This window comes from Eubalaena glacialis, chromosome 13 (assembly GCF_028564815.1).
Source record: "Eubalaena glacialis isolate mEubGla1 chromosome 13, mEubGla1.1.hap2.+ XY, whole genome shotgun sequence".
Taxonomy (NCBI): Eukaryota; Metazoa; Chordata; class Mammalia; order Artiodactyla; family Balaenidae; genus Eubalaena; species Eubalaena glacialis.
The window spans coordinates 77,458,574-77,473,445 of NC_083728.1; the positions used below are offsets into that span (position 1 = coordinate 77,458,574).

At 58.2% G+C, this 14,872-nt stretch overlaps 1 protein-coding gene across 5 annotated transcripts in view; it reads left to right on the plus strand.

The window, feature by feature from the left end:
* Positions 1–6,207, plus strand: part of KATNIP (katanin interacting protein) — a 193,476-nt gene extending 187,269 nt beyond the window's left edge. For 2 of the 5 annotated variants that reach the window (XM_061209061.1, XM_061209062.1), the window contains exons 24-28: positions 742–881; positions 2,755–2,856; positions 3,422–3,582; positions 3,699–3,787; positions 4,339–6,207. In XM_061209061.1, coding sequence (XP_061065044.1) covers positions 742–881; positions 2,755–2,856; positions 3,422–3,582; positions 3,699–3,787; positions 4,339–4,397 — 551 coding nt within the window. In that variant the 3' untranslated portion in view covers positions 4,398–6,207. Of the gene's footprint in view, positions 1–545; positions 882–2,754; positions 2,857–3,421; positions 3,583–3,698; positions 3,788–4,338 lie in introns of those variants that run through there. The other 3 variants (XM_061209063.1, XR_009703334.1, XM_061209064.1) reach the window with 3 other exon arrangements.
* Positions 6,208–14,872: the final 8,665 nt, after the last annotated feature.

The following is a 14,872-nucleotide window of genomic DNA, read 5'->3' on the forward strand; positions in this document are numbered from 1 at the left end:
GTGGCATGGCACCATGCTCCTCACCTGGGATAAGTGATTCTTGGTGGTTTTGATCGTTATTAGTGATTCCTTAGATGTATAAGTCTTCATCAATTCGGGGACATAGAGATGTTTATTCCCATTTTACAGATGAGGAAACAAGCCCAGAGATAGCCCATGACTTGCCCAAGATCTCACAGGTCAGGATGGCAGAGCCAGAGCTGGGACCATGTCCTCTCCGTCCGCATTAATGCCCATCCGTTGAGTAGCAATAGCTGAGTCAGGCTCCGCCCCCCACATCCTTCCAGTCTCGGTAGGGTGGTCACATGCCAAGGCAGAATCCAGCCATGACCCCGTCCATCCCCTCGCAAAGGAAAACCTTCTCAGAGTCTGCCCTCCACTCTCCAAAGAGACAGCAACAGTTTTTCTTCCCGCCTCCAGCACTTCCATGAAACCCATCTTTTTCAGCCTGCTCTCTGCCTGCTTTCCTCCCCTTTCCTTGAAACTGGCCACGCCTCCACTCTCACCCCGACTCCCCTCAGCCTCCTTGCTTTCATTTTCCCCAGAGCATGTCTAATTTGGCTGTCACTCCTCTGGCTGCCCAGAGCAGCAGATGGCGGCTCTGCCCGCCAGGCGCACCCGCCCTGGCGTCCCCTGAGCCGCGCCGTCAGCGTGATGGAGGCTGGCGACCACAAGAGTGGTCCACGGTGCGCGGTGCTGAGCACTCTGCTTTGGGTTATGAGAGCTTAGAGGCGTCCACAGATATCGCCGCCTTCCCCGACAGCGTCAACTCTCTGGAGGGCGTGTGTGGGGACGTCCGGACCCCCGACAAGCTCATCGACCAAGTGAACAACACCAATGACGGCAGACACATGTGGCTGGCTCCCATCCTGCCTGGCCTGGTGGGTTCCGGAGGCTCTCAGCCCTGGGGTGGATGGGGAGGCTTTCTGTCCCTGGTCTCAGTGACACATCTTTCTTCCAGGCCAGGTTAACCTCGAACAAGTCAAAATGCCCAGGGGCCGCCAGGAAGGCTCGGGTCTTTGCTAACACATCTGACGGGTTGGCTCTTCCTGGCCAGAGTTCTTTCCCTTTGCTCTGAGGGTGCATATTATAAGGGGACACCAGGGAGATGAAGGGCCACATTGGACTCTGAGGCCAGGAGCCCAGTGCAGCGGTCCTGGGGGCTTGGGCATCTGTCGATCCCTGCAAGACATCCCTCTCTGGTTCTCTTTTCTGCCCCTGCCTCTCTCTGAAGAGTCCACTCTGTCCTCTTCTTCCCAGCCCCAGCCTCTCCACATTCACTGTTTCTGCTCCCTTTTTATGTCGCTGGGCACTTGACCCCAACCTTGCCCTCTCTCTGGCCTCAGACCTGCCTGGTAAGCTCTTCCAACCAACTGACTCAGTCTCCCAGGTCTCAGACTCTGCAGTTGGTCCTGCCTATCTCTTTGCTCCAAGGCCTGATGGCGAACCTAGGGGTGGGCCTTTGCCCACCTGGGCCTGGTCGATAGTGGTAGAGAGGGAGGTGAGAGACCAGGAGATGGGACGGGTTGGGTAGCACCCCCTAGCCTCTCGGTCACGGGGCCAGATGCCTGGGTAGATGTGCAGCAGGGGCTGGGCATCTACCCCTGTGACCACTGGGTGGGAAGATAAGGGGTACATTTTCCTCTCAAAACCCTCACAGGAAGGGGCAGCACCCCTTCAATGGTCCATCAGCTTCCCTTGAGAAGAGGCCAAACCCCTCAGCCCCACCACTGCAAAGGGGAACCATATAGATCTATCAGCGCTCCGACCTGGGGCTGCAAACTGGTGGCCCCCTGGCCAGTCCAGCCTGCTGCCATCTTGACCTTGGCCAGCAGGCATTTGCCAGCGTCTTTCACATGAAGGCCTTTGGGTGTAGAGCAGTTTCTCCGTCTCTCCCTCTTCTAGCTGGACTCAAACATTTGTATCCAGTTGAACGCTGTGGACAACTGAGTTTGAGGACCCTTCTCTAGACCTTTATTATTTCCATGGTACAAGCCGAAGGCTGACCCTTTCCACATCCCCCTGTGTCCTCTTGGGGCTGAGACCCAGGGCTGGGACAAAACGAAGTGGCTACACTGAATTCTTACTGCTTTATTCTGTCTTGCAAGGGGCCCCCTAATATTTGCAAGTCTTTGTTGGGGGTGAGGAACTGGTGGAGGCTGTTGGGTCCCACTTCACTAGCTGATCTGCCACGGATCGGGACACCTCCCTCCCCCTCCCCCAGCAGAGGTTCAGAGATCTCCGCTGAAAATCACCCAGCAGTGCCTTCAGGGCCACTCGGCTGTGCTTTTCATTTATGATTCGGAGAAAGGACAAACAGGGGTCAAGGCTGTGCTGATTGCTCGGAGGTAATGCCTCTTGACTCTGGAGCTGGGGACCGTTCCCTTGGCCCCTGGAGCCCCAGACTGTGTTTCTGGACTTGACCTGGAGGGAAGGGAAGGGCGCACCCAGTTCTCCGCGGGCATTTAAATGACGGCCATGCCAGGCCCGGAAAACAGGCCTTTCAACAGCCAGCTCAGCGGTTTGTTGCAAACGCAGCCACACGTGACCTGACTCAAGATGGGCTGCAAGGAGAAGCAAGGTGGCGGGAACCCCACGCACAGCGGCCCCGAGCAGCCCAGGCGGCTTACCTGGGCTGGCACTGCCTCGGGCACCCACCGCCCTCGCGCCCCAGCCCATGCCTGGCACCCTGGGCCCAGCCCAGTGCCTCTGTTCCCAAACATGCCTGTTTTAATTAGTTCTTCTCTCTGACAGGTGAACCGGGTTTATGTGATTTTCGATCGGCCTACCACGGTGTCAATGATCAAACTGTGGAATTACGCGAAAACACCCCATCGAGGGGTGAAGGAGTTTGGCGTAAGTACTTACTGGCTGGGTTTTTGGAGATAATTATGCTCGTTGGTAATTAGGCTGCCGGCAATTATCATTTGTCGCAGTTTGATTTACTTCTCTCGGCTGCAACCTTAGACACAAGTGCCTGGTCCTCAGAGGCAGGGAGATTTGCCATCCAACCGTGAATTCAAAACCTCCGAGTGATTTGAATCATCACCCCGAAAAAAAGAGTGGCTTTTCTTTCATCTTTTCTTCTCGAATCGTACTGGTGTAGGGAGCTCTTCCTGCCGGAGGCGACTCTGGGGTAGGGAGAGCTAGGGCCCTGGGGGACCAGAGACCCAAGTTTGCCTCCCAGCCCTGCCACATGGGCGAAAGATTTTAGCCCTTTGAGCCTCAGCTTCCCCATCTGCAATGTGGGGCTAATCCAGGCGCCTTTCCTGGTCGTCGTGAAGATTTGAAATCATAACATGGGCCGTGCACCTAGTAGGCGAGGCTCTGAGCAGTGATGCACTTTGCCCGAGGTCACACGTGGGAAGGACGAGGGCGATGATGGACCACACGCCACACAGCCCCTCCTCTGTCTGTCCAGCTCCTGGTGGATGACTTGCTCGTGTACAATGGGATCCTGGCCATGGTGGGCCACCTGGTCAGGGGCATCCTGCCCACGTGCGAGCCCACAGTACCCTACCACACCATCCTCTTCACCGAGGACACGGACATCTGTCACCAGGAGAAGCACACCGCCATCAGGTGCGCCCCGAGCCGGCTCCGTGACCTCCCCTCCCCTGCCGGCCCTAACGAGGAAGGATGGCAGGGACACGCGGCCTGGAGCCTGATGGAACCTTCTGGCTTTTCCCTCCCCACAGTAACCAGGTGGAGGATCAGGACGTGCAGATGATGAATGAAAACCAAATCGTTACCAACTCGAAAAGGAAGCAGAATGCAGCTGACCCAGGTCAGTTTCCTTCTCTGCCCAGAGCACCCCTCCCACCCCCCTTCAGGACTCTGGTCGGAACAGAGAAGGAGCTGGCAGCATCACACACCGTCTCTCGCCCCTGTCAGCCCTCAGACCCCTCTCCTCCACCCAGGAGCCTTCCCCGGGGGGCTGCGGGGGGGCTGATGGGGGCAGAACCCCGGGAGCAATGTGGTGCGCTTCCCAGAAGCCAAGCCTTGCATGTACAGAGGGAAAAGGGCCATTAAGGGCAGAAGCGCTATATTGAAAGGGTTGCCCTGGGCCGCGGGAAACCAGGAGAGGATGCGCAGGGCGAGGGCTTCCCAGAGGAGGGATGCTCGAGCTGGATCCTGAAAGATGCTCAGGGTTGGTCAGGCAGAGGGAACAGCGTGACGGAGCCTGCTCCGAGCTCGAGGCTGCTGGGGGCAGAGGCCAGGTCTCCAGGGGCCGTGAATGGCAACCCCGGGCAGTCTGGATTTCACCCCAAGGGCATGGGGCAGCCCTCGGGGATGGCGGCTGGGTGACACTGCTCCCTCTGTGCTCTCCCTCGACAGCCTTACGCCCCAAAACCTGCATCAGCGAGAAGGAGACAGCGAGACGCTGGCGGTGCTGACCGCTGAAGGAGGGGGAGCTGGTCCTCTCAGCCGGGGTGGGGCTCCGTCACCCGGCCCCCACTCAGCACCCATGTCCCCCGCCCTCAGGCCTCCGTGTGGGCCAGCCCAGACCCCGGACCCCAAGAGCTGGAAGGGAGCTGCAGCGTGGAGGGAGCCTGCTGGAGAGAAGGGACTCAAGGGGTGAACGGCCCTGGGAAATACAGGAGTTCCGGGCAGGTGGAAGAAGGGGTGTGGTGTGGCCTTCCACTGTCCCCCGCGGTCCTGGGGCCAGCTGCAGGGAGCCCGCGGTCCCCTGGCTCCGTGGCTCTACCGTGAGATCCAGCAAAGCAGGGCCCGAGTCCGCTGAGGCCTGTCGTGGGATCCGCGGGCTCAGCCTGACTCCAGGCAGGACGGTACCATGGCCAGCCGTGCCAGGGCCTGGAGTATGGCTGAGCGGGCAAAGGAGGCCAGGCGTCAGACACCAACACCGACAGGCGTGGGGTCCTGCCTTCCGAGGCCCCCGCTGAGGGGCCAGCAGCTCCCACCCCCACCACATCCCCGCCTCATCTGGGGGCTGCGGAGCCAGCTGAGCGGGTGGGACTTTCCCCTGGACCCCCCCAGGTGTCTAGCCTGGACTGCTACCACCCCTTCACCCATCCTGGGTCCCGCCCAGGCCCAGCTGAGAAGGAGGGATCCCCTGAGGGGAGCTGGTCCTGCAGGGCCTCTGTCCTCTGGTCAAGCCCAAGAAGGGATCTGCCAAGGGCACGTGTCCTGCTGAGCAACGGAGGGAGCTGAACCCACCCGCGGCCTAGAGCCGGCCCCACCCTGGCCTGCGGGGCCTTGTCCCTGCGGTGCTGCCCGGCCCAGATAGGACAGGTGGGCAGCGTCATACCCCAGAGGGCCAGTAGGACCCACCCAGATGCCTTCTGGATGCAGGGCCCGGAGACAGAGGACCGGTGCCACGGCCCCACCTTCGGGCCCCAGAGGCCCCGCCCCCTTCCGCTGGAACTAGCCTGGAGGGGGCGGGGCCCTCACTCCCCGCCTGTTCCTGCCCTCGGTCTGATCCAGGCTTTTCGCGCTTGCTGTCTCCCTTTCCATCTGTCCTTGACCCCGTGTCCTGGGCATCAGGCAGTGAGGTTCTTGGTGCCAGGGGTCCCCACGCCTTCTCCCTCATCGAGCAGCTTCCCAGCAAGTTGGAAATAGGGTTGCACCCCCAGCTGTGTGAAGCCCAAAACGCATCTATTGCCAACTGTGTAACAAGCTCGGATCAGGAACCTAATTGGTTTCCCAGTGGTGGGTAATTTCTTGTTCCAAATATTAATCCGTTGTTTTCCTGGCGCCCGGCCCAGCCCCGCCGCGTTACTGTACTCAAAGTAGTTCCTATGCAACCAAAAGCCCCAGCAAATACTTTATGAGATTTGCAGCTTCAGCTGAGCAGCTATGCAAATGCGCTTCTCATTTGGAGCATGGGGCTGATGTGAAGATAAGGAATTGTTTCTCCCGGAGAAGATCCATCATTTCTGTAGCTTGCAAGCCCCCGGCTGCCCTGCTCACCTCCCAGATGTGGCAAGTGCCTCCGGGGCCTCGGGGCTCCCAGGAGACCTGACCAGCTTTTAGTGACCAAAACCAGTGCCGTGGCTTTCAAGGGAGCCCAGCCTTCCATCCCCGCCGAGGCACGTGTACAGGTCAGACGTGTCCGGGAGATTGCACGAACACCGCACACTCTTGCTCCCGGAATCTCAGTTGATGTTTAGAATAATTGTATGTACCATGCAATTTAGGGGGAAAAAAAGCTGTACAGGCATTAACTCTAACTTTCTATTTTTTTCTCTTGCAAAATCAATAAAAGATGTTGTTAAGAATATGGTCTGATGCACTGGATTTGGGGTCAGACAGAGGGAGCCTGTGCTGCCGCCAAGAACTGAGTCAGAGTCCGCTGGAGGCTGGCTGTTCCCTTTTCCCACCTGCAAATGGGGTCGTGGTCCTGGCCAGGTAATAGAAGCCTGTACATTTATAGTGGTTATTACCTGCCTGGAACTAACTCATTTCATCCACATGCAACCCTGTAGGGTAGGTATGATTATGATCCTCCTTTTACAGACAAGGGAACCAGGGCACAGAGAGGTTGAGTAACTTGCCCAAGACACACAGCTTGGGGAGCTATTAGTCAATACACAAATCCTGAGATAACCAAGGGAGAGCTGAGACGGGGTGAAATTCCCTGGGCCCTGGGGTTTCCCTTCAGCATGTGTGGATTCTGAAAGCCCAGCCCCCAGATGCTGGATTGCTGGCTCCTCCTGCGGTTCCCCACGCCCCTGCGTCCTTTAGGGGTGAGCATTGGCATCTGGATAAAGCAGCCCTTGAGTGGGAAGAAGGTTCAGTTGAAGGGGCCAGGGGTCTAGACTGCAGCTCGGTTGCCAGCAATTGCATTGGCACTAGGTAAGAGGGCCCTCTGGAGACCCCACCTCCCTCCACTGAACCAGCGAGAGGGGAGAGGGCCTCTGTCCTGCCTGAATGCAGGGAAAATGGCAGGGCCTCTAGGGGGCCCACCCCAGCGCCTGCTCCCCTCTGAGTTCCTGTGAAGACAGAAGGGCCCTGCTCTGCCAGCCACCCTCGTGCTGCCAGGGCTTGTGTCTCTGCACCAGCCCTGGAGACCCTGAACGCAGGCCAGCCCTTCCCGCATTCCAGCTGTGGGCTGTGAGGCCGGCCGGGCATCCCAACTTCTAAGCCTCTCCAGCCAGCAGCCAGGGCCCTGGGCCTGGGTCCCTGTTGCTCAGGAGCCAGGCAAGCAACGTTGGGGAGCAAAGCTGGCCTTCAAGGACCTGGTCAACAGGGCAGCACGGGCCCCTTCTAGGGGGCAGCTGCAGCTCAGCACCCAGGGGCCCGCAAGGCCAGATCTTCAGGGGTTTTAAGGGAAGTCAGGAATCCAGGTGTTTTAATTATTTTTAATGTGAAATCTGACTTTTAAATGTTGGCTCAAAATTGTTGTTTAAGTTAAAGTAAACATTGAGTGAGCCAAATAAATCCGGTTACAAGGCCTGTGTAGCCGACCGTCCACCCCGGCTCCCACCCCAGCTCAGCCTGAACATCAGCCCCCCTCCCTTCCTGGCCCCCGGGAGGTTTCGGTCCCTGACCCCTGGCTCCATGAGTGCCCAGGGCTGGTTCCCCCCCAAGCCCTCCTTGCCTCTCCAGGGAGGTAAAGGGAGGGAGGGGATTATTCCTGAGACCTCAGCCCCGCCCCTCAATCCCCAGGGGCAGAAAGGCAGGGGTCAGTGGGGTAACCTTTGCCGACTGGAGCTACAGTCCCCACCCCCAGCCCTCCTGGGGAACAGAGGCCTTCCTCTCTCTCCACATCCCGCTTCCTGTTCCCTGCATCCCACCCCGACCCTGAAAACACAGGGGTGTAAATCAGCCCCAAACCATAGCTGTCAGTTGGCACGCAGACCACGCAGGGGCTTGTTGGCACCCAGGCATGGTCTGCTGGGAATGAATCTTGGCCACAGCTGACAAGAGGGTTAAGGCAGAGCAGGCACAGGCTCCCAGGGGAGCCTCCCCGCAGGCCTCCGTGCCCTGGGGACCTGCCTTCTCTGATCTTCAGTGGGAAGGACCTGCTTCTGTCTGTCTGTCTGTTTGGCTCCAGACAGTTCCAGCACTGGCACCATGACCTCAGCAGGGCCCAGAGGGTCCCACAGAGCCTGCCAAGGCTGTTTCTGTAGCCAGACAGGTGACTGCTGCCCCATGCCCAGACATGTTTGCTGAGATGCCCTGGGTCCCTCCGCAGGCCTCACCTCCCGCCCCACCTGGAGCCAGGATGGTCCTTTCCCGAGGCTCCAGGCACCCCACCCCCTGGCCTATGAGTGAAACGGCAGCTCACAGTCTGGAGGCTCAGCCTCCTCGGGGTTGGTTGGCTGCACTGGTCTGGCAATTCCCTGCTTCTCTGGAAAAACTGGAAGCTCTGGCAGCTCTCATTCCACATTACCAGATGGTCCCCAAAGCCAGAGCTGGCCCTGAGCCCGGCAGGTCCTCCCCGGATCACCGCAGTCCCCACCAGCCCCTTTTGCCTCACTGGCCTCGACATCACAACTCTACAGGCATCCGAATTTGCACCCCTGAGACAGAGACAGGTTGATTATGTGGAGGAGCAGGAGGGGACGGGGTGACAGTGCTGTAGGGCCCAGCAGGAGTGGGGCTCAGCCTCCTAGGCACGCAGAGAGCTCTCCTGGCGTCCTGGGACTCAAGCTTCAAACATCCAGTCAGGTAACAGGCCCAGGCCAGGGGGCCAGGGGAGGCAGGCGAGGCGTCTGTCCAATGGGTTGTGTATCCCAATGTGCCATGGGGCTGGCGGTCAGGCATGTCCCTGGACCTCTACGTGGCATTCGCGACACCACTTCCAGGTTCCCAGCCTCTGGGGAACTGCTCCACTCAGCCCCCGCCGAAGGGGCAGCCTTTGGTAGTCACATTCTGTGATAATAACAACAAAAATAATAACAGCCAATGCATACGAAGCCCGTACCAAGCTGGATGCTCTGTGGGTTTCGTCACTGAAGGTGCGTATCACTGTTAGACACCGAGACCTCGAGGGTACCCTTTCCCCAGCGTGTTGATGATGGGGAGCAACGGCCCTAGGGCCAGCCAGTCAGGGCTCAAGTGTGGGCCCCACCACCTCCTAGCTGTGCGACCCTCTCGAGTGACCTTATGCCCCGTGCCTCCTCAGCTTCCTTACCCAGGTCGCAGGGTGCCAGCCATGCCTGCTCTGTGGAGTCGCTCTGGGTGCCCTTGGGGCATCTCCTGGGAGGGAGAGCATGCTGGCTAAGTTCCATGATTGCCCTCATTTTACAGGTGTGCAAACTGAGGCTTTCACAGTAAGAGAGTGGCCTGGGGGCTGAGATGAGACCCCAGGGCTGCCCAGCTCTGGGCTGAGGCTCCTCACCAGAGCAGCACGGCACTCTCTCCTGCTCCGCCCACCTGAACTTCCGGGATGCCCTCCAGCCTCAGCTGGTCGGTCCTCAAAGGGCACTGGCCTCAGAGAGTGAGTGCTGTCTCCCCTCCCCCACCAGCTCTTGTCCCTGCTCTGAGCCCGTCCCTCGCCTCCTCTCTCTAACCCACCCTGCCTGCACCTCCCACCCCTGACACCCACCCACTCACCCTGGAAGTTCTGGGGGAGGGTCAGCAGGGTCCAGGGAAGGGGGCTTGGTGCACTGACTCACTATCTCGGCCTCATGCCATGGAACTTCTCCCAGGCAGAGGCCCCTTCCCGCTCCCCGCCCGCCGAGTCCCAGGGCCCCTCCCTCCCCAATGTCCTGGCCAGTCCTGGCAGCTGCCTGCTCCCCTGCCAGGCCTCTGGCCATCCCCCAGCCACCGGCCTCCCCGAAGGCAGAGGCTCAGACAGCGTCCGTCCGGGGTGAAATGTGGCCCGAGAAGCAATGTCCAGGGAATGGTGGGCCGGTCTGTGCCGGCACAGGGAAGAGGTCCCGCGCCGTGATTTCCTGTCTGTCTATGCAGTAAATCCCCACGTGGAGGAGACTGGTTTTTCCTCATGACTGGTGGTCCGGCTGGGCTGAGTTTATCTTCGGTCCCACGGCGGGGCTGTCCACCAGTGCAGCGGTGTAATTTGTTCACTGCCCAGAAGCCCTGGGTGAGGGGTGAGGGGTGAGAGGAGCTAAATTCCAGGCCTCCCAGGCTGTGTGCTCCAGGGCCCCATCTCTCATGGCTTGGGGACAGGAGCTTTTCTAAGTCATCCACTCAGAGGACACTCTTTCCTGGTTTCCACGAAGGCTTCATGTGGCCTACAGCATCCCTGCCTGCACAGTATCAAAGCCCCAAAGGGAGGCTCAGAGAAAGGCCAGCCCAGTCCAGACGCCCCTCCCCCCTCCCCATCTCCCTCCAGGACCTGCAGCAGCTCCTCTCTGGTCACCCTGCCTCTGCCCTGCATCCCATCTCCCAGACCTGGGTGCACTTCCCAAAACTCAGAGCTGATGTGTCCATCTCTTTTTTTTTTTTTTTAATCAGTCATCATGATGTGTCCATCTCTTGAAACCCTCCTATCAGAGGTTCCCTGCAGCCTTCCAGGTGAAGGCCAAACGCCGTAATCCACAAGGCCCCACACACTCTGACCCCAGACGCCTGCTCAGTAGCAGCCCTCATGCCCTCGCCTGGAGCTCCAGGCACACCGTCCCGGTGTCACACACAACCACACGGCATTCATGTCGACCCCAGGGCCTTTGCACATGCTGTGACTTCCGCCCACACCGCCTCGTTGCCTCCTTCCTCATCCTTCAATCCCTGTTGCCATGGCCCTTCCTCTGAGAGGCCCGCCCTCACCCCTGCAGTTTAAATCCGGTCTTTCCATGGTTCGCCTACACAGCGCTTCCCAGAAGCTGAACTGATATTTTTGTTAGAATTATTAAAGTCATCTCTGTCTCCTCCCTGGAATATCCTTTCCATGAGGATAGAGTCAGTGTCCTTCTGACTCACCGTGGCAGCTCCAGTGCACACTCAGCGCCTGGCACACGGAAGCCCCTCGGCAAATAGTTCTCGATGAATGAGGCCCAGTGCAGGTCAGCGGTGGTCTCAGGATTTGAACTAACTCTGCAGCCCCAGCTGCTTTCCTCTGTCCCCACTTCCTCCCAAACAAGGAGTCGGCACCTTGGAAGCAGCGGCTGTTCCCAGAGATGAGCCTCCCAGCGAGCCTTGTCCTCAGCCCGCGGACGAATGGCCATGAATCAAGTTGACGCTTCCATTACCTGAGGGAGTGTGTGGCCAGGATGGGCTGCCTTTGGTGCTGGCGGCGGGGAGGACGGGTCATCACAGCCACCAGCCGAAGAGGGCAGTCAGCCCAGTTAGACCTGCCCGTTAGCCCCCAGGCAGGGGAAGGACCATGGCCCCAAGGGCACCTGGGGAGAAACGGGGTGACATGAGCAAACAAAAGGGCAGAGCCTCATTTCAGGGCACGGGGCATGTGCAGTCACGGGTCCAGGGCCAGCATGTGCCCACATGAGCGCATGCTCAGGGCCAGCGGCAGCACACAGGCAAGGGTGGGTTAGCAGCTGTGCATGTACAAATTGCTAACTCAAGCTTATACAATGTCGAGGTTGGCGTGTAGCACACAAGTGTGTGGCTACAGGGAGGCTGGGAGCAGGTGCCCAGGGCAGAACAGGCTGCATAAGAACTACTCTGGGCTGTGGGTCAGGCCAACCTATGGGGGTCAAGGTCAACATCCAAGGCCAACGGCCATTCTATCCATGGACAGACAGATGGTCATTCTATCCATGTCTGCTCACTGCAGGGGATGGAGCTGGGAAAGTTGTCTGCCGGGGCGGGAGGAGGGCACCTTTGCCTCCCCATCCAAGCCACTGTGTGCTCACCCAGGACCCTTGCTTTCAAACCAGGTGGTCCTTCCTCCTCCCAGGTTCAGACAGACAGTGTGGCATTTGTTCCCTGCATGAAGACAACCCTTCCAGTAACTCTCAGTAGGGACTCATTGGGATCATTCACCTGGCCTGCCTGGAAGTGCTTCCTTTAATCTAACCTGCAGCCTTCTTGCTGCAACCTCTGTGAGACTGAAAGACAGCTACTTCTCCCCACCGCCCAGCAGGTGCCCAAAAGGACTTGAAGCTTGAGTGGTCCCATTGGCCTCCTCCCTCCTCCCCGTCCCTCTCTGGCCTGAGCAGAGGGTAAGAATGGCCCTCACTTGAGCCGTCCGCATACCATAATCACATACCACTTCCACGATTATTTATTTAATATTTTTCTTTAAGCCAACTTTTTTCTTTTAACTTAAATGCCTATTTTGGTTTCATCTTAAGCAATAAGGTCTGTGAAATCATGGCACTAATGTGCCCGTTATACATTTTTTTCCTAATACACATTTACATAAACACAACTATTAAAATAGATTAGAATTTTTCCCATGTGTCAATGAAAATCATCTCCCGGACCTCTGTGGTCCACTTGTAACTTTGAAAGGATCCTGGGTGAGAATAGAGAGCTCCAAGGGGCCCTGGGCCAGATTTCCCTTTGGACACGCCCCTGCCCAGCCTCACGCTGCTGCTGTGCTTTCTTCTCGCCCAGAGGCCAAAGCCTGACCCTCTTGTCCTGACATTCAAAGCCTTTTTATTTGGGTCCCAGTCTGTCCCCCAGACCCAGCTCCCACCCCTCATGGTAGGTCTGCAATATTTACTGGATGGATGAATCACTGACTTAACAGCTGCATGAATGAATGAATGAATGAATAGCACACACCTCCACCTGGGTGTCCCCCAGGCACCTGAGACTCAACACATCTGACCCTGCCCCCACCTCCCGCAGCCCATAACCTGAGAGTCATCGCTGACTTTCCCCTCCCCTCCCCCCACCTCGGCCTGTTCTCCCTGCTGACTAGCTCCTGCATCTGCTCTCACTGTCCCATCCCAGGGCCTCCGTGCTGAAGCAGCCCACCCGCTTCTCTCCCTTCAGGTGTGGTGAGGATGAGGAAGGGAGCCATCCTCTCGCATCTGTTCTCTGTCCAGAGCTGCGGGGACCTTCCTGGAATGCACAGCTGGGCACGTCCCACTCTGCTGAAAGCATCCCCCGCTGCTCCGTCCCAAAGAGGCTTCAGAGGCCCTCTGGCCCCACCGACCTCTGCTGCCAGATTTCTCACCACCTCCGCTGCTCTCCCTTCTCTCCGCACCTGCCATCTAGACTATCTTAAAGTTCCTATCATGTTCCCAGCTTCCTTCCCCTCTACATTTTTGCCTGCCCGACATCTAGACAACTTCATGTCTCAGCTTAAATGTCATTTTCCCGCAGGAGCCTCCCCTGACCACCACTCCCCCCGCAACAACCAGGTGCTGCCTTTGGGCCCCTGCAGCTTCCCCCCCTCAGTTCCCCTCATTGGGGTAACAGCAAACACCGACAGAGCGTTTGCGTGCCAGGCTCTGTTCTAAATGCTTCGCATACATTCCCTCCTTTAACCCTCAGAATAGTTTTAAGAGGTAGGTGTGCTGATGATCCCCATGTGCCCATGGGGTTGAGGCACAGAGAGGTCAGGTAACTTGCCCAAGGTCTCAAGTGGAGGAGCTGGGATCTGAATCCAGGCTGCCTGGTCCCAGAGCACTTCACACACTGTCCTATATAATCATCTGTCTAGTTATGTGTCCTGCCCATCTGTGAGCTCTGTGAGGACAGACGCCCTCTCTGGATGGTTCAGTATCCTGTCTCAGGTGCCTACCACAGTGTTTGGCACATAGTAGGGGCACAATGAATTATATCATTGGATAGATTGATACACAGATGGATGGATGGGTGACTAATGAGGATGGGTGATGCATGAAAGGATGACGGATGGATGTCTGATACAAGGAAGAAAGACCACTGATGGGTGGATAATGGATGAATGGATGGGTGGCTGGCTGGCTGGCTGTATAGGTGGATGGATGGATGGAAGATGGATGGAAAATGGATGATGGATGGTTGGATGATGGGTTTATGAAAGAATGAAAAACATTCTCTACCTGAGGGAAAGCTCTAGAAATCCTTCTGGGAAGGGATGAGGCCTCTTGGAGTCAGGAGTCCTGGTTCAAACCCTCATCTGCTGTTTGCTAGCTCTGTGATCTTGGGCAAGTTACATCATCTCTGTGACCCCAGGTTCCCTCGTCTTCACAATAGGAATGTTTCCCCAGTCACCTAAGCCTTAAGATTCGATGTAAATGTGGCTCTAGACACAGGGTAAAGGGTCCCTGTGGGAGGCAGGGTAGCTTAGCGCCTGGGTTTGAGGGCCTGTCTCTTGTCCACCCAAATTTCCCACCTGCCCGGCCCCCAGATTGCCCACCCTCTGGAATCCAAGGCAGCCTGCCAGCCTGGCTCCATCCTGACCCCGCCCCCCAGACCTAGCCTCAGTTCCAGGTTCCCCCCTTTGCCCCACCAGCCCACACGTCAATGTCTGGCCCTGACTAGCACACTCAGGGCTGTCTCATCTTCAGGTTCCTTAGGGACCTGATGGGGGGGGCCATGAGGGGGCAGCCACAGCCCAGAGAGCAACTGGCCTCCACACACGGCAAGGAAACAGATTCAACAAGCATTTATTGAGCCCTTGCTGTGTGCCTGCTGTGTGATCCCCCTGGTGCCAGTGCCACTGCCCCTCCTCCAGGAAGCCCCACCCATTCCCAGGGCTCCGCCCACAGGGGACCTGCTGAACTTCCCGGCTGGCTCGTGGGTCCCAGGTTTTCAGTGGCCGAGGTCTGTGTCTTTCCCGGCATCCCAGCTGCACCCAGCAGGGCTCTGCAGGTGGCGGTGGCGAGAGTTAGGAGTTGCTGTCCCAGTCACGCTGTGCAGCTCTGTGCAGTCCCTCCGGCTGCCCTGGCCCCGTTTCCAGGACCCTGAGACCCAGGCAGCGGCGGGCAGGGCAGGCCACATGTGTCCCACACAGGCCAGGTTTCCAAAGGCGCCAGACCAGTGGTCTTGCAGCAGGGGGCTGGTGCCGATGACGGCCCGAGGTCTGGAGCCAGGTTGGTCGCTG